This window comes from Alexandromys fortis, unplaced genomic scaffold (genome assembly GCF_014885135.2).
Source record: "Alexandromys fortis isolate MF-2015 unplaced genomic scaffold, M_Fortis_MF-2015_v1.1 scaffold_46, whole genome shotgun sequence".
Taxonomy (NCBI): domain Eukaryota; kingdom Metazoa; phylum Chordata; class Mammalia; order Rodentia; family Cricetidae; genus Alexandromys; species Alexandromys fortis.
In genome coordinates this window covers 3,501,976-3,527,992 of record NW_026067919.1, presented here as the reverse complement: position 1 = coordinate 3,527,992, position 26,017 = coordinate 3,501,976, and the positions used below count along the sequence as shown (strand labels likewise).

The following is a 26,017-nucleotide window of genomic DNA, read 5'->3' as shown; positions in this document are numbered from 1 at the left end:
GACATTTTATGAATACATTAACTACTTCATGTGAAAGCATGAAGTATCAGCTTTTTATGTTTTAACTAATAGTTTAACATTATTGATAATAATAATTATAATTATTATTTATCATTTTACTGTAAGCTTTAGTGAATCCTACAATTCTATATTAATTCCATTTGCTAGTCAACATTCAGGCAGGAAATGCATTTGTTGTCTGATTTCATCCCGGATGCCACCAAGGAATTTCACTGCTGCTTTGTGTGACTTCTGTGGAAATTTTCCTTCTCATGTCAGTTCCATAATTTAGCATGTATAATTAACACATGTAATGATGTGTTAATGAGCTCTTATTTATACAGCATCTAGCTTCAATGAACACAAAGTACTCTATTTACCTAATTTATTCTCTGAACATATGCATCTGGAACTATCTTTGGATTTAAGAAAAACTGACTACACTAAGGAGTAGCTTTCTTCAGAAGGTTTTATTGGAGGGCAGGACTTAAAAATAAAGACATGTGACTATCCTTTTGTAGGACAGAATTATGTGAGGCTCTTGATTTCGATTTAGAACATAAGAAACACCCTTCCAACACCCTATCAATGTTCTACAGGCTTCTGATGGCTAAGAGCCTTACATTTGTATTGCTTTGATAACAACTTAATTTCCAGTGAGAGGCTACTTTGCAGATCCTGCTAATGCTGCATTTACCTGCCTCTGTAATTTGCTTCACTTATGACTGTCTCTTACATTAATATTCATTACAAAAGCCCTCTCCAATATTACTTTATTTGACAGAAATGCATTAGCTATGACAAATGCCCCATAAGTTTCTCAGTGTTAATGCAAGCAGATCCTATGGTAATTATTGCTATTTAAACATACAGATTATTCCTTTTGGCCTATTTTTAAAGAATGGAAGTAAAATCTTCAGCCACCAGGGATTAGAACTTGTGGTTTCCTAGAGAATAATTTCTGTAATATCACTTCGCCGTATTAAAACAGCCACATACAGAGATGGCGGCCTGTAATAGGTCATATATTTTGCTAGGTCCATATATTTTAAATACAGAAAATAAGATAATATTTTACTAAAAGACAAGGCAGAGTGTGAATTGTAGTAGGCATAAATCTCATATCAGCATATCACATTTGATCCAAGGAATTATCTTGTATTTATGTATTTATTTATTTATGGTTTTTGAGACAGGGTTTCTCTGTGTAATAGCGCTGGCTGTCATGGAACTTGCTTTGTAGACCAGGTTGCCTTTGAACTTGTTGCACAGATCTGACACCCTCTGTCTCCAAGTGTTAGGATTTAAGGCTTGTGCCACCACTACCTAGTTTATCCTGTTACTTTTAATGTAAACTTTAACCACAAGTCCCTTTCCTCAGAAAAAGATTATAAAGAAATCAACTCCTTAAGAAAAAAGAAAAAAAATACAGGCAGATATTTAAATAGGGGTTAGAGGTCATGCAGAGATTTGAATTCTACATTTAGCTCTTTAGGGGGATCAATGAGAGACATAGAGAGACATAGAGAAAACAGTAAATTATTCCCTACATCTCAGCCTTCCAAATGCCCGAGGCCAAGCCAATCTATTTCTATACTGCAGTGTCCCAGCTACCAAAGTAGTAGACTAAGGACTTACCATGTCAGACGTCACATCAGTCTATTTTCAGACAGTTTTTTGTTTCCACATCTTTAAATTGCAGTCTTTGGAGACAGAGCCTCACTGTATCTTACAGCCTGCTGTGGAACCTGGGACCCTCATGCTTCTATCTGCTGAATATTAGAATTACAGTTGTGTAAATCAAGTAACGGACTATTAGTTTTAAAGAAGTCTTTTTTTGTTGCTGTTTTCAACGCCAGATTTCCAAAACTTCCCCTTCCACTGGAACTTATTTGACCTAGACAGCATGAAATGTAGTAAGGATCGACTACTTTGTTATTGAATGATAGATGGGAAGATTTAAAAAAAAAAAACAATTCTTCAGACTTTGGTACTGTTTCTCAACATTTTATTTAGGTTTAGTCTTGTAATCCCTACCAGTACTTATCATGTGGTTTTCCAAACATTTGTATTCCTTCCATGACAACATCCTATAATCACAGGAACATGTTTAACAACCAAAACTTTGACATTGAATGGTACTAAGTGACCTAAAGATGTCATTCAGGTTCCATGAGTTTGAGTTGGTACTATTTCTCTAATATATATTTCTATGAAATTCTAATATTGTACAGAATTTTGCAGTCTCCACAGCCAGGAGCAACCCATTATACAACACCAATAAAACTGACTCCCCTGCCACCCCACGATGGCCGTCTTAAACTATGAGCACTATCCCATCAGCATAATTTATAGAATATCGTATGAAAGAAACAGTAAGGAAGGGTGATGGAGGAAGGACATTGGTTAATTATAATAAAGAAACTGCCTGGGCCCATTTTATTGGTTAGAACATAGGTGGGTGGAGTAAACAGAACAGGATGCTGGGAGAAAGAAGCTGAGTCGCCATGGTTCTCTCACTCCAGACAGACGCAGGTTAAGATCCTCCCTGGTAAGCCAGCTCGTGGGCTACACAGACTATTAGAAATGGGTTAGAACAATATGTAAGAGCTAGCCAATAAGAGGCTGGGACTAATGGGTCAGGCAGTGTTTAAAAGAATACAGTTTCCATGTAATTATTTCGGGGCATAAGCTAGCCATGCGGGCAGGCGGGTGCCGGGGACGCAGCCTAGCCACTCCTATCACAGCAGAAGGGTCATTCCAGATCAGCTTTAGTCTCTCCCTTGAAGGCCTTCGCAATCCTCAAAAGTGTGTGCATGTTTACACGTTTGTTCTTTTCAGCTGCTGAATGAGATCCCATGTGTTAATCTACCACTGCAAATTAACTTGCCCAATTGAACAGATTTGGGTTGTTCCAGTGTTTGGGGAAGATTAACAAAATCGCTGTAAATATTTGTGTTATGTTGTTTGTATGTACATAAACTTTTATTTGCCTTAGGCAAATACTTAGGCAGATATAAGCCCAAATCAGATAAGTATGGCATATTTTCTCCTCATTTCTAGATCATAGAGAGTACATGATGCCTAAAACTGTATGTGTATGAATGACTTGGGAAAGAAAGGATGATAGCAGGATGGTGGGGGAGAATTGTCTGTATTCTGTCAATCATGTTTTAAATAAACGCTGATTGGCCAGGCAGGAAGTATAGGCGGGAAAGCCAGACAGAAAATAGAAATGAAACAATGAGAACAGAAGAATTCTGGGAAGGAGAAAGTTGTTTCCTCCCACTCCTGCCCAGACCACCAAAGCAGCAGGATGTGAGCTACTCTGCCAGCTGGAAAAAGGTACTGAGCCACATGGCTAACATAGATCAGAAAAATGGGTTAATCAAGATGTGAGAGTTAACAAGTAAGAGGCTAGAGCTAATGGGCCAATCAGCTTATAATTTATGGAGACCTATGTGTGATTTTCTTTGGGGCTAAACAGTTGTGGGTTATGGGGCAGGGCAGAAAACCACAACAACAAACAAGCTGCCCCGTTCATATTACAGTAGGAAGGAAGAGGGTGAAAGGAAGAGAACTGGACAGTTGAACGAGGTCAAGTACATGACACTTCAAAGATATTCTTAATAGAATTCATAGGCAATGGATAAACATCAATAGAATTTTAATTTAGAGAATAAGGTTATTTGGTTATATAGTTTAAGTACTTGCTCACTTTGGTAAGAAACAACTGTGGAAATGTTTTTCTATGCAGCCACGTTAGTTAGCATTTTTTCAGTGGGACCTAAATTGTCCCAAAAGAGCCACAATTTTATCAGTATTGTTGACTTATATTAGCCATTTCATTTTAGCCTTTCTGATATGTGTGCAGTGGTATTTTATCCTGGCTTTCATTAGTTACACAGAGTAATTTAGTTGTCCTGCTTTATCATATGTTCCATGGCATGCATGTGGAGGTCAAAGGACAACTTGCAGACTGATCAAGAGTATCAAGTTTGGTAATACACACTTTCCTGGCGAGCCATCTTGACAGTCCCTCTGTATCTTCTGCTGCATTCATTAACCATTGGGGTACTCGTCAGTGGAATATCTAATCAAACTTTTTGTATAGTTTCAAATGAGATTGCTTCATTCTTATTAGCAGGTTTCGGGTGTTCTTCACATGCTGTGGATTGAGTGCCTCAGGCAGGTATGTGAATAGAAACCATTCTCTCCCAGACTGAGGCTTGTCTTTCACAGAGAAAAAGTTTTCAATCCTGAAAAAATGTCCAACTTATCACTTTTTTTTTTGCAGGTCCTATATTCAATGTCATTCTTAGTCAGAGTGCACTTGAGATACAGAAAACACCACAATACTTTGAACACGGACAGCTTCATGCTAACTGTGATAAGATTGTGTAACAAGAACTTGCAGGTCAAGTGTAGGAGATCTCTAAATAATAGAGAACTATGAGGTACTGGACAGCTGTGTGCTCTAGGAAGGGCCATATTTCTCAAAGAGGGCTGAACACCAGAGAGAATTGGACAGTCATCACCACCCCTCATTGTGGAGTTTCCTGAAATATATCCTCTTGTCACACAGACATTGCTCATGAAGTAAATCAGGAGGGGTATAAGTATAGGGAAAGAGATGTTGGTCCAGAGATGTTCTGGCCATAAGTTTTGCTAGTTTCTGGTCATTGAGCACCATTAGAAATGAGGCATAAAGCTAATCTCTTCTTGTAGCATCTTTCTTGCACCTCGGATAAAGGTTAACATCAGGCCTACTTGTCAAATAACCTTAAAGGTTCCCAACTAACTTCCCCAGAGTAGAACTGGCCAACAGTTCTTTACCTTGCTCCTCTCCAATATCATTTTCCTTGGCTTTTACTGTGGCATACAAATAAGCTTTATGTAAACAGATGCCTGGTCCTTGGGAATTCTATTAGCTACTTTTTCCTGATGTTAACTAAGAAAGTGACTAGAAGCAAAGTAAGGGGGGATAGGCTTATTTTGGTCACAGTTCAAGAGATATAAACCTATGGAAGAAAGACCCGGAAATGCAACGTGTCCATGGTGGAAGGAGCTATTGTTGGAGGAAGGTGACTGCTGGGAGGGGAGCAAAGAAAAAAATATAGAGAGCTCAATAAAATAAAAAAAAAAGGAGCATGGGATCAAACTGGACCCTCTGAATGTGTTTGACACTTGGGGCAGACTTAGTAGCCAATGATAATGGCACTGGGATTTGTCTCTACTGCATGTACTGGCTTTCTGGGATCCTATTCTCTTTGGATGCATAGCCTCCTAAGCCTGGATGTAGGGGGAGGAGGGCTTTGGACTTCCCACAGGGCAGGGTGCCTTACCCTCTCTTAGGACTGGAGGGGGAGGAGGGGGAAACAGGAGGGAAGTGGAAGCAGGGGAGAAAGTGGGAATTTTGATTGGTATTATTTATAAAGTCATAAAAAAATCTTAGAAGATCAGGAAACAGAACTCCGAGAGCAAGCATTCAGGTAGCTTTTTGGTTTTTGTTTGATTGTTTCATTTTGTTTTGTTTGTTTTTGCCAGTTTAGCATTCAGAAAATAGACTTAGCTGAAAGACCTGGGAAAGAAAAGTATCTACAGAGCCACAAATCCAGCCAAAACTCAGCTGAGTGGCAGGGACAATCTGGGAATAACAGGGCTAATCTGACTGATGATCAAGATTCAGTCATGCATACATATGAGCATCCAACTTGAAATGAGGTGTCACAAGGCACCCATTACCTATGAAGAATCAGAGCCAAGTGTCATAAACGAAAGTACAAGCCTTTCCAACACTCGAATTTCAAAGACTCCTGTTTGATGCTGACATGTGATAAAGCCTCCCATCACTCATGCCGCAGCCTCCCTTCCTGATTACAAAGGACGTGCTGTCCATTTCTCTGAGCATGGTGACACATTATCAAAAGATGATGAATGCCTTCACAAACAGAAAAGGCTGAAAAACGTTTGCAATTTTTCTCTGTCATTCTACAACAACAAACGTCTTGACTGGTTTTCTGTTCGGCTAGTGAGTAATAAGCAAATGTAATAGCCATTAGGAAAGTTCAAATTCAAAGAGATAAGCATAATTCAGAAGATAGAACTAGGTTATATCTACCATACCCACAATGCAGAGGTGTACAATAATGTTCTACAAAGTGAGCCACAAGCCTGTATTCCAATTTCCCCAAAATTAGGAGTGTATGCCTTATTCCTAATGTGGAGTTCCTTTGTTGATTTATTCATCTCTTCATGCATTTATTTAGTGGCTGTCATGCTTTCATTTTATTCTTTCTAATTTTTGTTACTTTTTTTTGAGACCATGTTTTTATGTATGAACTCTGGCTGTCCTGGAACCCACGTTGTAGACCAGACTGGACACCTCCCTCTGCCTCCAGAGAGATGAATTAAAGGAGGCACCACCACTGTCTGGCCATGCTTTTCATTGTGAGCTAGAAATATGCAAGTCAATAGGATAATAGCCATATGAAAGTCACATTCCTTCCCATGAGTAGCTTCAGGAAACAGGCAAAACTAAGTGTGAGTTACCAATACAATGGAATGTCAGCGGTATTATAAGAAATTCTATTTGAACTGAACCTAATGAGGCTCACTGCATCTTTTTTCCATTTGTCAGTCACTTCCACTTCCACAGGAAAGGGCTTTTCAGACTTCTGCATGGAGTACACAAAGCAACTGAAGGTATCTTATCTCTCACTCCCAAACTTTGCTTTAATAGATGTCTCCATTTCCAGTTTTTTTCTCCCTCCTCTTCTTTTCCCTTCCCTTCCTTTCCCTTTTCCTTTGTCTCTGTCGCTCTGTGTCTCTCTATCTCATCTCTGCCTCTCTGTCTTTGCCTCTGTCTCTCTGTCTCATTACATGCCAAAGCCTTTGACAAAAATCAAACACCCCCTTAAGATAAAAGTTCTGGAGAAATTAGGGATATAAGGGGAAGACCTAAACATGATGAAGGCAGTTTACAGCAAGCCTATAGCCAGCATCAAATTAAATGGAGAGAAATTCAAAGCAATTCCACAAAAATCAGGAACAAAACAAAGCAGCCTACTCTCTCTCTATCTATTAAATATAGTACATGAAGTTCTAGCTAGAGCAATAAGACAGCTAACCAAAAGAGAAAAAAATAAGTCAGAGTTTTATTTGCAGATGATAGGTTAACATGCATAGGTGACCCTAAAAATTCCATTAGGGGAATGCTACAACTGATAAAACCTTTCAGCAAAGTGGCTGGATAAAAGACTAACTCAAAAACATTAGTAGTCCTCTCACAAACAAATGACAAACAGATTGACAAGAAATCATAGAAATAACATCCTTCACATTAGCATAAAATAATATAGAACATTGTGGGGTAACTCTAACCTAGCAAGTGAATGACTTGTATTGACAAAACACTCAAGTATTTGAATAAAGAAAGTGAAGATGATACAAAAAAAAAATGGAAAGTTCTCCCATTCTCACGGGTAGATAAAATTAACATAGTTAAAATGGCCATCATACCAAAGACAATCTATAGATTCAATACAATTCCCCTTCAAAAGTCTAACACATTTTCTTACAGACATTCAAAGGACAATTTTCAACTTCATAAAAAAATCCCCAAAACCCAGGATAGCTCAAGATTCTGACTGTAAGAAAAAAAAAAAAAACTTTCAGAGTTGTCCTGACTTTAAACTGTACTGTACTACACAGCTGTAGTAAAAACAAAAGAAAAATTAAAAAAATATCAAAAACATGATAGTGGAATAGCAACAGACAGGTTGATCAATGAAATCAATCTTAAGACCCAGACATGAATTTACATAACTATGGAAACCTAAATGTTGATGAAGTCAGTCAAACTGGATGTCTGTATGTAAAAAAATGCAAATAGATCCATATTTATCACCCTGCACTAAACTCAAATCCAAGTGGATAAAAGATTGTAACATAAAACCAGACAAACTGAACCTGATAAAAGAAAAAGTGGGGAACATACAACCACACACACTGAACCTGATTTTTTAAAAACAGTGGGAAATAGCTTTGAACACACTGACACAGGAACCACTCCCACTCTCTGAAGGGAACACTGATAATGCAAGTGCCAAGATTAATTATTAAACAGGGCCTCATGAAACTGAAAAGAACACCATTAATGTGACAAAGAGGCAAACTATGGAATGGGAAGAGCTTTTTTTTTTTTTTTTCTTAACCAACTCCACATCCAATTGAGTTCTAAGGACTCTCAAATGATTGAGGTACAGTTAAAGAAATGTTTAACATCCTTAGCCATCAGGGAAATGAAAATCAAAGCTACTTTGAGATTCCATCTTATACCTGACAGAATGGCTAAGAACAATAACATAAATAACAACTTATACTGGCAAGGGTGTGGAGCAAAGGGAATGCTCCTGCATTTCTGGTGGGAGTATGAATTTGTACACTATCATAGTTCCTCATAATATTAGGATTCAATCAACCTCAAAACCCACTCTTGAGCATATTATCAAAGGAAAAGGAGGCTCCATGCTACCACAAGGACACTGGCTCAACTATCTTCATAGCAGCTTTATTCATAATATACAAAAACTGAAAACAATCCAAATGTCCCTCAATTGAAGAATGGATAAAGAAAACATGGTACATTTATACAATGGAGTATTACTCAGTGGTACAAAACAATGACATCATGAAATTTGCAGTCAGATGTATGCAACTAAAAAAAATCAACCTGCGTTATGAACCCAGACTCAGAATAACAAATCTGTTATGTGTTCACTTCTAATCAATTGGATATCAGCGATTAAGTAGATGGTAATCAAGTCACAACCCACAGACCCACAGAGGTTAGGTGAAAAACAGCTCTATAATGGAGAAGAATGCATCTTCCTGGGAATAAGAATAGAATAAATTTTGCAGATGAACTGTGGTCCAATATGGGAGCATGAGGAATCAGGTGGCGGGATGGGGGAGATAGTGCCCGGGGAGACTGCTGGTATTGCGGGGACATTTGAAGGGTGGTGTTGAAACCTAGTATAGTGGAAGCTTCCTAGAATTTATGAGGCTGACCCTAGTGAGAACTCCTAGTAATGGAGCATATAGAGTCTGAACTGTTAATCCTTTCTAGACAGGCAAGACTTCCAGTGTTAGAGCTGGGTTACACACAGTTGAGTTGTTGTTTGAGGAGGTGTCAGGCATGGCAATTCCTAAACAGCCCAGGTTATGCTAGGACATAAGGTTGCTCTCTGAAAACTTTCAGCAGGGTGTGGTTGCAGAGAACAACTTCTACACAGCTCATTGAATGTAGAGATGTCCAGCTGGTGTGGACTTGGAGCCTTCAATAAGTTCTAGGCTCTTTGGTACTAGATGGTATTCTGCAGGTCACCAAAAAAGAAACCTGGACACCATCACAAAACACTCCAGCCACAATCTGCCCTAGCTGTAATGTGTGCTACAATATGTTCTGGGACAATAGTGGCATAGACCTCATGGAAGTGGCCAGCCAATGTCCGGTTTAACTTGGGGCCCATGCCAGGAGGGGACGTCTATGTCCTACACTGCCTGGATGGCCAGAAACCTGAAACTAAATAGCCCAGAGACCTCAGGTAGAGTTAAATAAGTCTGATAAAAACAACAACAATATTAAAATTATTCTTAATGATAGTCTGCTAAACTCATAAATCAGTATCCTGGCAAGCTATCATCAGAGAGGCTTCCTCTGACAGTAGACAGGAGCAGATGCAAAGAATCACAACTAGATGTTCAGAGAGAGAGTCTAACTGGAGGTCTCCATCAGGTCCCTTTTTGTGGCATAATCCTTTTGTATAATGTAAAAACTTGTCACTCAGATTGGTTTAATAAAAATGATGACTGATCATTAGCTGAGCAGGATAAGGCTAGGCAGGAGAGCCTAACTGAGAATGCTGGGAGAAAGAAGGGTGAAGCTGGAGAGTTGCCAGCAGATGAAGAAAGAAGCAAGATGGGCATGTCATACTGAGAAAAGATACCAAGTCACATGACAAATAATATAGGTTAAATAAGACTGTAAGAGTTAGCTAGTAACACGCCTGATCTATTGGCCAAACATTTACAATTAATACCAAGTTTGAGTGATGATGTGGGAGCAGCTGCAAGTACAGGATAGCTCTGCCTTTGTCTGGCATTCCAACATGGGGCTGGAGTTTCCACATATGAACTAACGAAGCTTTAAAAGTGGTTCTAAACAAATGTATTTATTGTGTACAGAAACCTACACTATAGAGTGCTTACACATAACATGTGAATACACAAACAAACCAGAGTGTGCACATATGCATAAATCAGAGTGCTTCACTTGTAAGTTCTACAGACATGTGTGCTGCGGTTATGATCCACATAGATATGAATGAAAAATTTATCTCATTCTCAAAATCAAGTCAGTCATCCTTTTGACACTCACCATGTTATATATGTGTAAAACTATATATATATATGTGTGTGTGTGTGTATGTAAAGTTTATATATGTTATATTTTTAATAATAATGTGTTGTTTTCATAGTATTTCCAGGTCCCATAGGTTATTTTAAATGATTCATAATCTCTATAAAACAATTTCAAGAAAGATTACAGCTGTTCACGGCATTTATTCATCTTTCTGAAATTTGAAGCAAAAATGGAAACAAATTTCTTTGACAAATAGAAGGCAGAGCATCTGCTTAAGAAACCAGCCTCTTTGCTCCTCTGGTACCCACATGCATCTTGTTCACAGATCTATGATATAAGTTCCTATTGAATGACTATGGAGGCCAAGTTAATTTTATCTCATCCTAGTAAATTTATCTTATCCTAGTGAATTCTAATTTTATGATAGGAAATTTGATTCTCCTGCAAGAATTCTTGTGAATCCATCCAGTCATCCTGTCTCTCACCCTTCTGTGCATCTAGTACCACCACAGCTCTGCAGAATAGGGGTAGGACTGACATCCCCAGGAGTTCAGGACAGGAATGAACTTGGGCCTGTGGTGCAGTTTCTACTTGGACTATTTTCTTAGGCCATGGTTTTCGGAGCATCATAAACCCAGTCAGCCCAGCTCTCTGGAAGGAAAGTTCTAGCATTTATTTGTTTAATATTTCCAAAACAGTCCCAAAGCATGACCCCAATACAGAAGTCAAAATTGGCTTTCTGGTCCCAAAGGACGAGGCTGCTGCTGGGAGAGACTTCCCAAAGCCCTGGTCCATAACGAGCACATCTGCAGTATAAGTCTATTAATATCTAGGGGAGAGCTCAGGAGCTAAAGCTGAGCAAGGGCATGTATTTCTCTCTGTTGTTTCTAGTAGACTAAACTCTGTTAAATGTTGCAAATCATAAGCACGGTGTTTCTGCAGTTCATAGAGAGATAGAAACTCACACATGCACGAACACGCATATGCACACGTGTGCGCGCGCACAGACACACACTCACACACAAACACACACACACACATACAAACGAGATGGATTCCTATAGACTCTGCACCAACAGCTACGGGGGTTTAGTCGTACCTAGAATCTGCAGGGTTCAGGAGTCCCAAAAAAGACTGGCGATGTGACCGGAAAAAGTCCACTCAGATAGAACTTCTATGATTACATTGTCAACTTTCCTGGGGCTATTAAATCGATGGAGCAAAAAATAGGCACATTTTGGTTCATAGACAGTGAAGGCCGGGTGGAGAGAAGAGAAATGAAAATGCCCTGGCAGCTGTCTCGGGGCTCTGGCATCAAGGTGCATGCTCCAAAGCACTCTTCTGAGGCCGTTAATGCAGAGAATGGCTTATTGAGCACAGAAGTGGGAGAAGTTAGGGGATGGAGTTTTAAAGACTTTTCTCATTCTTTATCTTCCCAGATGGGCCGTTTCCATCTATTTTTGGATGTGTGATGTCAAATCAGCCGGCTAATGTAGTCAGTTCGGTGACGCTACTGCTTCCGTGACACCTGGCAGGAATCAGCTTCACTAGTTAATCCTAGCTTTTTCAATCCCAAACCCTCATCTGTTCATCGACCCATCATGTGTACCAGGCCAGCCTTGGGGCACAGCAGGAATCAGAGTTCAGGATGGTGTGAATCTCCTTTTTGAAATAGAATGTGGCCTTCTGTGTCGTCGGAACCCCATTCTTTGACTTCACAAACCACTTTCTGCTATCCTTTTAGTCTCTGAATGTGACCCTTTCTTCTATCTGTTCAGCTTTTAAACATATTGTTTACCCTCTACCCCCCACATTTTTTTTTAACTTAGCAAGCATGGCCCAAATTTTTTGGGCCTTATACCAATATGGATCTTGCTTCAGACTTCATAAGTTCAGTGTGTCCATCTTTTCTAGCTTCACACTGTTTTGTGGCTCTGCCAACCTTGATGCTCTGTTTTGTTATTTGATTGCTGTTTGTTCTGCTGTAAAATGTAATAATAATGTGTCTGATTGTACTTTCCAAATGTACTTTCCAAAGACGGTCCCAAGTGTTCTTGCCTCTTTGCTGCTCGCTTTGCAATGGAACTGTGCCCTTCCATTATCAGTGCTTGGGAGCCGGCCTCTCTGACCCATTTTTAACCAATAAAGTAATGTGAGCGGATAATGGACCTTAGCGACCGGGTCATGAAGGAACTCATCACTGACCTGACTGTCACAAACTGAGATTCTGTAATTCAAAAGGCCCAGGTCACACACACCGAAGAGTCACTAGTAGTTGTCATGACTGCATTCCTTGCTGAGTTACAGTCTGAGGTAAGAGACTCCATGAAGCTGCTTCTCCTCACTAATAGTGCTGGAATACCAATTCCCGTACCTAGAAGAACATCTACTTAACTTTAGCCAACCACCAGCATTGCCATAAAGACTAATAATAAGAGATTTCCACTTCAAACTTTGATTTATTTGTGCATATTTAGACAATTGAAGCAACCATTAAGTAGCTGAACATTTGGAAATCTCAAGTCTAAAAGCCTGTCCTATGAGCCAAATTAGTATTGCTGCATCTTATAGTAATAAAATTTTGTTGAAGCACAGACATATTCATTTATCTGTGTTGATAATGGCTGTTTTATGCAATAGTATTACAACTGTGACATCATGGCAGAGGTGAGCATATTGCTACCTGGCCCCTTGAAGAAAAGAAAGACAAATTGTAGAGCAATCAATATACAAAAAGGTGACTTTCTGATTTTGAGACTTGATATGTACCATTTCACAACCTAATCCAGTGGCGTAAAATTTTGCATTTGATTTGCACACTAGAGGTAATATAACACAAACACACACAAAGAGAGAGAGAGAAAGAGAGAGAGAGAGAGAGAGAGAGAGAGAGAGAGAGCATAACTGCCTTGCATGTGTATGTAATTCTAATATGCAGTTGAGTGTGCAGTAGGAGTCTAAAAAGCAAATTCGTTCATCAGCCAAGCCAAGGAGGTGGCTTTTCATAATGAAGTTCCTCTTTTTATCTGGAATAAGAAGACAGCTGATGAAATCAGAAATTCCTGGCTGTGCAGAATGTTATAATATTGGGAAGGGTTTTGAGGAAAATAAACCAAAGTCCATTTCATATTTTTAGTAAAGAAATATTCTTTAAAATCTACATCTAAACGGAATCAATTTGATGTCAATTTGCTCACAAATGTGTGTATGTGTGTGTACATGTTGTTTACGTGTGTGTGCATATGAAATCAGCTTGCTTTACAGTTTATGAGGCGGATATGTATATATCAACATGTGATACCTAAAGAGGCCAGAAGAAGCACTGGAGTCCTCTGGAACTGGAGGTACAGATGGTTATAAGCTGCCCAACATGGTAGTAGGAACTGAATTAATGTCCTCTACAGGAGCAGTTAATGCTCCTAACCAGAGCCGTAGATCCAGCTCCTTAGTTCCATTTGGAATTGAGACAACAGTGGACAGAAGCACTTCATGGTCTTAGAGCATTGGGAAGTAAATTATTCCGACATTGCTCCAGGCATAGATATTAGATCCAGTTGTTAAATTATTTTTTAAACATATTCACTTATGTTTATCACTATTTTGCCTGGATGTATGCCTGGTGCCCACATAAGCCAGAAGAAAGTATTGGATGGCCTAGAACTGGGGTTCCGGATGGTTGTGAACCACATGGGTGCTGAGAACTGAACCCAGGCCCTTTGCGAATGCATCTACTATTTTTAACCATTGCACCATCACTCCAGCCCCCCCCAAATTTGGTGTGTGTGTGTGTGTGTGTGTGTGTAACCCAAAGGCACACAACTTTTTGGAGTCTTTGATTACACAAGAAAAACACTTTTATTTGATGCTGCTAGAACAAAGCTCTTTTTGTTAAAAGTGTCTTAAATGTCCATTCATCACTCAGGAGGCTAGAATCTGGAAATAGCCAAAAGATACACTATTTGATAATTACAGATTTGATGCATTTCTATTAATAAGGAAATATTGATTTTTGCCCAATTCTGGGTATTCATAATCTTATGCAGTTCATGTTCTTTAAAACTAGTTGTTAATAGTCAAGAGAGACCTCTTCACTGGGGGTGCTTTTATCATTTATGTGAAGAATGTAAATCAAGGGCAGACATACATCATGGACATTTTTGACAGGTTCAAATTTTGAGAGGCAGGGCAGGTATTTAGGCATGCCAAATAAGAGGAACAACACTGAATAATCTAACAGGCATAATGATACCAACCAGTAACAGAAATTGGAGTTAGTGCTAACAAAAATTATGGAGGTAAATGCTTACATGACTTTCTCAAGGGTCTAGATTTGATCCTAAGTACTTCAATGAAGATCAGTAAGGGTTTTTCTATCTTTCTTCTTCTTCCTACAGACTGATTGTTTCAATTGTGAAAGATTTTAAAAAGCTATTATTTTTCTGCTACTTTCTACTCCCAAATCACTACTGGCAAGGAAATCAGGGTTTAGTGGCACAGGCTTTATTTCCGCTTCTGGTTTTACTAAATCCTAATGGTAGGGAAACAAAAGGCTGAACAAAGCACAACCTAAATGGCTCAGGATCATCCTTACAATACCTTGATACCGATCTTCTCCTTGACCTTGGCTGCTCCGAGGGTGATTTATTTGAGCAATCATATAAAGTGAAGCATTGTGAAGACTGTCCCAAACTGCAGCTCTAATCAAAGCAAAGTCAACTAGAGGCTAACTGTGACCTGGCTGAATGGCAGCCACTCTTCCCAGTGGAGTCTGTATGTCCTCTGCCCCAGCTTTATCCTGTTACCAATGTCACAGCTGGAAGGTCAAAAGATAGTCAACCTGATTCAATAGAGGTTTTTAAAACATTCTTAAGTCTCATTAGAAACCAAAGTGGCACAGTAATTGAAGGATGAATCTGAATGCAATTATGATAATTAAAATAGCAACTTAATTTTAAGCTCTGGGAAATGTTCAGCCCAGTGCTCACACATTCAAATCCTGAGCTATGCTGGTTAATACCTTAGACTTGTATTGCAAAGCCATCAAATGTAGAGTTTAGCTACTAAAATTTACTGACTACAAACACTCAAATGGTTACTATATATTTGGAGTTTGTTGTTTTTATTGCTAATAGGATTCTTGAAGTAATCTTTCTCAAATATAGTACAGTTCTATTTCTGAATATCAGTACTTGCCAGCCCCTAGATGTTAGGATCAAAATATATGATGAGATTAAGGTGACTGTTCTTACAAGGAGGTGAAATCTTCATGATGTGGACAAACAAAAACCTATATAATATCAGAGCCTGCTGGGGTTGAGTTTGCATAAATGCCTTAAAGATAGAATCAGTGAAGAGTGGAAAGAGATCTGTGCACCCACGCAGATGTACACACACACACACACACACACACACACACAAAACACATCCCCCTGTCTACACAGGATTTAACACTGAGTGAAATAAAAGGAGGGTTACTCTACAGTCCTGACTTCTAATCCTCAAGTGATGTTGTTGGGCTGGAGACAGAGAAAGGGGCAGAGAATGGACAGTCAAAGAAAGACATCGTATTCAGGAGTTTGAAACTCTAGGTGATAAAGTCAAGAATAGGTTTAAACTGAACCACCTGTCCTTGAGTTTTATTTTTACTAAGAACCCCACAGAAGCTCCAGTATGCCCTGTCTACAGGAACTATGCTATTAAAGTGCTTTCCACTATTGTGTGTTCATCACTATTCTACATGATCTCATAGCTGCACATGCGCCATTCTGTAGCTTTTGATCGTGTTCAACTCCTTTGTTATGCCATTGATTTCTATTTTCCATCTTAAATATTTCATAATGTAAGATTATATGTACTCAATCCATTTATATAAATGGCACAAATAATGGGAGGAGAACCTCATGTGTGAAGATGCACAGACACAGATATCAATTTATCTGAAGATAAAGTCACTGGAAATTTTGATTTAATTTTAAAATTTAATTATGATAACTAGATTTCATGAATATGAGCAGTGTATTTAGCTTGCTATTTATTTTATAGATTTTATATTTCTGGTGAGAAGAGTTTTATACACACACATACATATCACTTATTCATACTACACACATAGATACAATTGTGCATTTGCTCTGAAGAATTTCGGGTAATGCTGCCCTGAAATACACCAGTGATCAGTTGAGCCTTCAAGCTGAGGGAAAATGAGGGAATAGTAGATGCAGGGAAGTACTTTGTTCACCAGCTCCACATCTTCTAAAGAACAGAATCTGTAAAGGGAGACTCACTGCCATTGATGCCATTCTCTGGACACCCATTGGCCAAGAAAGACTCTAACCTATCACAGGAGAGGAAAAAGAGTCAGAGCCATCCCCAGAGGACTCAGTTGCAGGTTATCAGTGATGCTTCCATAGAAAAGTCAACATTTATTTAAGTGCATTACTTGTGCCTAAGTTGTCTATCCTCCTCTTCTGCCCTGTGCCAACATGGCAGATATCACTGGGACTTGGGAATTCTTTTTTTCTCTCAGCTTGGCACCTTTGTGTGCCACATGGCATCTTTGTGTGCCTTTTCTCCTACTAATCTGTGGATACCATATGTTTATTTTAAAGCAAAGTCATCAAGCCCCTTGAAGGCAGACAGAGGGTATTCTACCCTTCACATGAACATACAGGTATATGTATAGTCAAAAACACAGATGCGTATAGACTCCAATGTAAAATTACACACAAGCATATCTATCTGGCAACAGCTCCTCTTCCCTCTTGGATATCATACTGCTATGGGATATTACTTTAAGATGTGTTACATTTGCTTATGTTATGGAAGATTTGTTTTAATGATGTAAAGGTGTGTTGCATTCTTTGATGTTACATTTGTTTAACTCTGTGAAGCTGTGTTACTTTACCTGTCTAAAACACCTGATTGGTCTAATAAAGAGCTGAAAAATCAATAGCTAGGCAAGAGAAATGATAGCTGGCAGGCAGAAATTAAATAGAAGGAGATAGAAAAGCAAGAGATCAAAGAACGAGAAAAGGAGGAAGGAGGAGGACTCAAGGAGTCAGTCACCCAGCCACACTCCAAGCCACAGAATAAGAAGTAAAAAAAAAAAAAAATAGAGAGAAATAGAGAAAGGTAAAAGCCAAGAGACAAAAGATAGATGGAATCATTTGAGTTAAGAAAAACAGGCTAGAAATAAACCAGGCTAAGGCTGGGCATTCACAAGTAAGACTAAGCCTCCATGTGTTTACTTGGGAGTTGGACGGCAAGCCTCCAAAGAATCACAAAGTAAAAGTAATCAACAACAACATACAGCAACACCTCAGTGAGACTGAGGGCAGAAGCTCAAAGGACCGAATTCTAATGCTTTCATACTCTTGGCACTAAGGAAGATGATTGACTGTTGTCAGAATGAAGAATCCATTCTGCATTTCTTCTGTGACTCAAGAGTGGTTTTAAATAATGTGCCCAAATTTTTATCCACCTTATCTAACCAGCAAAATGCCATTATTCTTAATCATGAAAAAAATCTGGGTATATTTCTGCTATTTTCATTTCACCCTCAAAGTGAAATTTGTAACCACTGATTCTTCAATTATCTTAGAATCAGACTACTCGAGTGTTAGTTGTGTTTTTCCTCTTTTGCTTCATTTTCTTTAATTTTTTTTCAATCTCTTTTCTGATCTACTACTCATACAGTATATTGGTACTTATAATACACTTGATAAAATCCCTTTCTTAACCAATCTTGAGCCAGTGCTGAAAGAGAGAAACCACTTGATGTATAAAGAGCCTCCTAATGGTGCTTGCTTGCATTCCTGTGTGAAAATGCTTGTAGCAGGATGCTTTATGTTAAGAGTGCATGTCCTGGGAGAGTGGGATTTTTGCTTGAGAAGTATCTGAAAAAATGAATCTGGGAGCCATCCTAGTCTCCACGTGCTGCAGAAGCCTAGTACCTGCCCTGTCAGACCTCTCCAAATCAGTAAAAACATATCCCCGATTCACCTCATGATGTGAGATTCTCCTCTGTATGCTGTGATTACCACTAATGAATAAAGAAAACTGCCTTGGAATGTTGCTAGGGAAGAACTTAGGTAGGCAGGGAAAACTAACCCAGATGCTGAGAAAAAGGAGGCAGAGTCAAGGAGAAGCCTTGGAGCTGCTGTCAGAGACATGCTAAAACTTTAGCCAGTAAGCCACAGCCACATGGTGATATACATATTAATAGAAATGGATAATTGATATGCAAGAGTCGGCTAAAAAGAAGTTAGAGTTAATGGGCCAAGCAGTGATTTAAATAATTCTGTGTGATTATTTCAGAGCTGAGTGGCTGGGAACTAACTAGCAATCTTACTCCAACAAATTGGCACCAACATGGTTGAATAAATCCACACAAAACCTGAGAAAGCTTAAAAAAGGAATCTTAGACACTAAAGAACAGAGTTAAGCATGGTTTAGTAGCAGCATTTTCTTGAGTGGGTTCTGTTTGCTGGAAGTAAGCAGAGGAATGGCTCCTTTAAGAGAGGTTTTCCTGACTCAGTGGTAGCAGAATAAAAGCCAAGGTTTTGAAATGCTGGCTTTCTGGGCCATGCTGCCAGAGCAACCTCTGGCTCTTTCAGGAGACTGAGCATTTAAATGGTTTTTTAATCAGCATGACATAGATCTGCTGCATACTTAGAACTGGGGAAATGTACGTGGTTGTCAGAGGCTGTGAGCCTCTTCCACAATGTTGGACTGGGTGGAGCAAGCAGGCAAGGATGTATTCGACTTAGTAATGATGCAGCATAAGTTCATTAGCATTTTAAGAAGCCCTTCTAGTCAGTAAAGAATTACAGATACATGAGAGGACAGATTTAGACATAAAAAACCTATATATGAGTCATAGTATTGGAGAAATGTACATAGAGAGAGAAGAGAAAAGAAAATGAGTATAGAGGTATAAAAGGAAGTAAATAGTTTATAAAAGAAATATAAGCCATGTCAAAATGGAAAATTCACAGAGAGCCTGGATTATGTATATTATTGTGTTTTCTTGGAATTTTTTGACTATGAAGGACCTAAGTACAGAGACACATTTCATTGCATGGGCTGCTAAGCTAAACCAGCATATATATTATAAAGGTATCTTGACTTCAGGATTTGGATCTAAGTATATGTTGCTTTGGAAAAGAGGTTCTTCTTTTGTTTACACAGAGGATGAGAACCTGTGGACTGCTTCTAGACTGATATTGTTTGATGCACCAAGACCCCCTGAAGTGTCACTGTAAATATCCCCCCCCAAAAAAATTACTTTGTCCAACTGCTCACCGAAAACATGTAGGTCCAGTGATTAATCTAGAGTTTGGTGCCTTTTCATGCTGGGGAATACAATATCCCCAGACTTTGATTTTAAATTTAAAGGAGAGAGAGAGAGAGAGAGAGAGAGAGAGAGAGAGAGAGAGAGCAGAAAACATGTAACTGAGTGCATGTCTAAATCATGAAACTGAAGGGTACAAATTTGCAATTTAGCAGCTTTATCTGATGAACGTATTTTCCATAAAGACTTGATAAAAAAGACTTAGGTAAATTAGGAAAATGTTCTCAGGCCTTGCAATTATAGAATATGAGTAAACCATACACACAGTAGGCTGTCCTGATTGACAGTCACTGAAGGGCCATTGCAAATGTCAAGTATTTTCTATCTGGACTTAGTAGGTCTCAAAAATTAAGACAAAAAAACCCCACAAAAACACTTCCCTAGGGGTTCTGCTTGATGACCTTTTGTAAAATTTGCAAGTCTAAAATTTGATGACCAGTGAAGAATCATTGTTACTTAACAGAACCATCTGAAAGAAAAGTGTAAAATTCTAGAACTTATTGTGTTCAAATACTGAGCTTTGTCTTCTTATTTATTTGTTTGTTTATTTGTTTACTTATTTTTAGATAAGGGCTTTTGTAGCCCAGGCTGTCTTCAAACTACCTCTGTAGCTGAGGCTAGCCTGGAACTCCTGATCCATTTGCATCTATCTACCAAGTGCTATGATTATAACCAGGCACCACCATAGCCAAATGAGGACAATATTTAGAATGTATTCCTGGAATCTGCTAAATATTGGCACTAGCACCCTTTCTGAGTAAGTGCCCAGCAGGTATAGGAAGGCAGAAGTAGGCTCACCTCTGGCCTGGAGAAGAGGCCAGTGTCTGACCTTGAAGGAGAGAAGAGTCTATCCTGACTCAAGGTCATCAGGCCTTGACTTAGGACTTTTGAGTAAAAACAGAAAGGAATGTATTATGTCACTTCCACTGAAATTTCAGCTTCACCCACAAGCTGACCCTCTTTTCCACTGATGTGGAATTAGCAAGTCACAGTTAGTGGCTGCTTCAACAGCCTGCCCATAGTGTTAAATCCATATAGAAAGAGATAATGCTGCTGCTGAGATATCAGAGAGAAAAAAATAATTAATTACTATCTAAGTTACTGGGACACAGAGGTTAGGACTTCAGTGTAATTCAGACCCATGTAACTGCTTAAAGAGATAGTGAATGAGAGCCCTCAACATGATAAAGATCTAGGGACAAAGAAACAGAAAACACAATCTGGCCATTTACAATTCATTCTACAAAAGCACACCACAGCATAGATACATTTTTCAAGTTGATTGGGGTATAATTTTTATTAATTTTTAGATTTCAGTTTTATAGTTTTTAAATTTATATTTTATTTAGTATTATTGCGTGTATGAATTTAAGTGTGGGCCTGTTTGGAGCATCTGTGAACAACACAGGGCAACCTGTAGGAGTCAGGTCTCTTCTACTACAGTGGCTCTAGGAAATGAATTGAGGTCATAAAGCTTATGAGGTCAGCAGCAAATGATTTTACCTATGGAGCTTTCTCAATGGACCAGTTTTGTGTTTTGTTGTTGTTTGGAAAAGATGATACAATTATATCAATTCCCCCTTCCCTCCCTAAAAGGTGCTCCATATAATCCCTCTTATTCTCTTTCAAATTCATGGATTCTTTTTTCTTTAATTGTGTGTGTATGTGTGTGTTTGTGTATATACTTGTTTGTATGTGTGAATATATATGTCTTAGTGTTCTATTGCTTTGAAGAGACCCCATAACCACTACAACTCATAACCAAAAGCATTTAACTGTGGCATGCCTAGTTTCAGAGGTTTAGCCCATTGTCCTCATGGCAAGGAGCATGGCAGCTTGTAGGAGTGCAGACATGGTACTGGAGAAGAAGCTGAGAGTTCTACATCTGGATCTGCAGGCAGCAGGAAGAAAAAGAGCCACTGGGCCTGGTTTGGGCCCTTAAAACCTCAAAGCCCAACCTCAGCAATACACTTCCTCCAAGACCAGACATCCTCCAACAAGATCATAACCCACCCCCCCATCCTTTCAAATTTTGCCACCTCCTATGCATTCAAATATAGGAGCCAGCAGACAGAGACCATTCCTATTCACATCCACACACAAACACAAGAAAACATTACACTAGGCCAAAAGCACAATTCTTCTTTATTTTTCTAATCACTGTATGATCTGAGAATTTAAGAGAAAATGTCTGACGAAATCTCTGCTTTTCAAGCTGGTTTACAACTCAAACTTCTTTTACTATCTTTTTTTTTTATTAAAACTCCTATGATATGTATACATGTGTGTTTGTGTGTGTGTGCCTGTGTATGATGTATATTGTTATTCTTTCCATAGTACATGTTTGGATGTCAGAGGTCAACCAATGGTGGTATTGTTTCTCTTCTTATATTGTGTGGGTTCTGGGGCTCAAACCCAGGTCATGAGGTTTGGTGTTAAATGCTTTTTCTTGCTAAGCCATCTTGGCAGTCTTTGACTGCCCCACAGCTATATTTCAGAGACAATCCCTACATCTCTACATCTACCTTCAGATTCAGGCCCATACCATCTCCCTCTCTCTATGCCACTGCCCTGCTCCCCCATACATGCCCCCTCCCTGCCACTGCCCTGCTCCCCCTCACCTGCCCCCTCCCTGCTGCTGTCCTGCTCCCCTCACCTGTTCCCTCCCTGCCACTTCCCTGCTCCCCGGCACCTGCTTCAGTTCTCTTTGCTTCTCTCTCTGTTCTTCTAGGGGATCTCCGAATTTTTTAAATTAGTTTTTTCCCCCCGATTTTGTTTAGTTCATTCATCCTTTCATAATTTTACAATGTATTCACATAATTGGATTATTTTTAGTGAGATGATTTGGTGAAATCAGAAAAATGTGTTTTAATGTACTTCAACTTGTTTATACATAGACAATATGACAGATTACAACATTCTCGGGCAGGAAAAGCAGAGTTCTGATTTCTTATTTTTAATAGACACACAAATTTTGGTTGTAGAGTCCCATCCCCCCCTTTTTCTGACAAGTATCTAACTGTTCTAGAAAACTAGTTCTGAGCCTAATTTTGGCACTATTTGAGAGAATTAGGAGATGTGGCCTTGTTGAAGCAAGTGTGTCACTGGGGATGGGTTTAGAGGTTTCAAAAGCCCACTATATGCCTAGAGTCTCTCTCTTCCCACTGCCTGCAGATTCAGACACACAGTCGCAGATATTTCTCCAGTGCCATAATTGCCTGTGTGTCACCACGCTCTCCACCATGATGACAATGGACTCAATCTCGGAAACCGTAAACAAGTACCAGTTAAATGCTTTCCTTTATAAGAGTTGCTGTGGACGTGGTGTTTATTCTTAGCAATAGAACTGAGACGTCTTTCCTTGATTCCTTGGGCACTTGTACTATACACATGCCCACACAATACACACACGAGAGAGAGAGAGAGAGAGAGAGAGAGAGAGAGAGAGAGAGAGAGAGAGAGATAAGACATTAAGACATAAAATATTTTTTAGGAAAGACTACTCACTCAAAAAATTATTATATATTTTTTCAATGTTGGTGCCTGAAAATTGGGGTAATTAAAAATAGTACTCCAATCTTTAATATCACACTCTTTCTTCACCCAGCCACTCTCTTCTCTGCATTAGAAAACTATCTGTACCTTCTCCATGACAAGAGCAGCATTGGGAATCCCATTCTTACACTGCTTTTTGACAACAGAAATCATGGCACATTCCTCTACAACCACCAAAATCAAGCAGGAAGGCTTTAACAGTGAGAGAAAAAGCAAATGTTTTTACCATGACCTTCTACATTTACATTAAAATGCAGAACATCACTCTTCTGCTAGATACCTAAGGAGGGAAAATGATAAGCACCAACAGCAACAGCCTGCTCACCCCTAAGACAAATGGTGACAACAAAGAGAACCTACCAGAGCGACACTAAAATGATCATTTACAATTTACAACAGAAGAGACCAGGTGCCAGCATGGAGGGGAAGGATGCTTGCAGCCTCAGTTGTGGGATGCACACAGACTCTTAGAGAAGGGTCAGGGATACCCATCCATAGCAGGTTGGTATGGAATACTCAATGTGGTATGAAAATGCACAGTCCCGTTTAGATCTATAAGGAAGTTTCCTCAATCAGAGATCACTGGAGTATTGTGTAAGCCCCAAGGACTAAACACACAACTACTTTAATCTGTTCTCCTGCTAGGCATCAATATTTTTATGTGTATACTCAAAAGGTTCCCTTCTGACTAAGCCCTATAAGTGAGGTTATAAGCATTTCCTTCTTACCCATACCATCTGTACACTCTGGGAGGCAAGTGGTCTCACTAGCCCCTGTTTCCTAAATTTTATTCTCTAGTAAGCAGTTTGTTACCACTCTGTCCCCAAATCATGCAGGACTACTTTTTTAGTAAATTCCAAGGACCTGCACTCTCATATTTTAAATGTCGGCTTAGGGAAACCCACTAGCTTCTTAGCTGTGAATAAGCTGGTCATTTGCACACTAACCCAGTAGCCAATCAGCAGGCCATTATTTTCCGGTGAAGCTCCTTAAGAAGAACAAAAGGCATTAAGAACACTTACCTGCACATGCGGAAGGAAGGTTACCCAGCTATCAGGAGCCCAAGCACATAGACACACTGAAAACAATGCAGGGCTTGCAATTTATGCAAATAAAGCCTAGGGGTAGTAGTAGCTCCATCCAGCTCTGCCCCACTCACTCAATCAGTGGATTTAGCTGTGTGTTCAAGGCTAGACCAATCTCTCATGCAGTTATACTGTAAGTATTGTGCAGAAATTGTTGAAGACATACACAAAACCCATGCCTGAAAGAGCGGGGACCTTGGCTTCCAGATAATCATAACAACTGGCTCTCTCTAAACAGCCATTAGACTACTGCAGTATGCAAAATCCATTAGGAAACTAGCGATCCTCGTCAGGGTTGTGGAAAATGAAAGGGACCAATTACCATCACACAGATGGACTCCAGAGTGTGTCGATGTAGCGGGCACGTACTTGAACAGACATGGGGTTAGACAAAGAAGGGAACCCCCAAACCATGAGAAGGACAACAACAAAGATCATTGCTTAACCTGTTTTGTCAGAGCTGGTGGTCATGGTATTGGTAGTGATGGAGGTGAAGGCAGTCTTTGCGCTGTCCTTGGCAGTGACAGATTTCTGCTTATTTTTCATGGCTTCCAGTGCTTTGAGCTTCTTGGCATGTTTCGTGCCTTTGTAGTGGGCCGCAGCCTGGCTCTACAAAGGAGAACACAATGAACCATGCAATCAGGCTCATTTCTAAACTGGCATTCTCTGTATTACCACAAATACAGACTCTCTTTCAATAACAGGTACCATTCATGCTTAATGCTGGACAGGGATGTCCTTAAAATGATGCGTATAAAGCAATGGGAATTAAATTCTAAGAGGCAGAAGGAAGAAATATCCAGTTGCTTCTCTTAAGAAGCTGAATAGTAACACATCAACATTTTCTTCTTAGAGTGTGGAGGTGTAAGAATTTATACCTGCATTGCCTTTGTTCTGCCAGCAGAGATGCTGGGCTCCAAGGAAGAACTAACAAAGGTTCTAGCAGAGGAATTCTCACCTACTCTTTTCACAAAGCATGTTTTCTCTTTCTCCAATGTGACTGAGGAACACTCACTCACTGGGTCTACAAGATTTTACATAACCGAGGATGTGTGCACTCAGGAGGCTGAACTGAAAAACTCAAAAGCAAACTCAGGGTTGAAATCTAAATGGGGCATGGAGAAGCAGGGAGGTTTCCTCATTCTTTCTGTCCTTCTGCTTCCTCCCCGGGCTTCCTTAGGGAGTTCTAGGTGATGTTTCTCTCCAGCATTGATGTCATGATTAGGAGGCTTTGTGGCTCTTAAGTACCTGAAATGATCATTCTTTCATCTGTGGTTTTGGAGATTCTGTTTTAAAGGCAATCTGTATTTCCTAAGGCTGCTATTTGTTACTAGGAGGGGGCAGATATTGAGCCACTGTCGACATAGCTTCCACAAGTCTGGAACTTGAGACATTCTTGCTTCTGCCTTTTCAGGACTGGGATTTATAGATCTGCAGCATCTCCTCTTGTATATTCACTTCAAATTCTTTTTAAGGAGTTTTGGACACACTACTTGAAACAGAAAGTCATCTGCTCTGAAATATTTATTAATGTTCATGGAGAAGATAAAAGCCTTTGCTGAAGTGGTGCATGGATAAACAAGGAGAGTACTAGATTCC

At 39.4% G+C, this 26,017-nt stretch overlaps 1 protein-coding gene across 3 annotated transcripts in view; it reads right to left on the bottom strand.

Annotated features, from left to right (window-relative positions):
- Positions 1-26,017, bottom strand: part of Znf385d (zinc finger protein 385D) — a 716,416-nt gene that overhangs the window by 77,332 nt on the left and 613,067 nt on the right. For all 3 annotated transcript variants that reach the window (XM_050140572.1, XM_050140575.1, XM_050140573.1), the window contains one exon: positions 24,865-25,027. In XM_050140572.1, the coding sequence (XP_049996529.1) occupies positions 24,865-25,027 (163 nt within the window). The remainder of the gene's footprint in view (positions 1-24,864; positions 25,028-26,017) is intronic.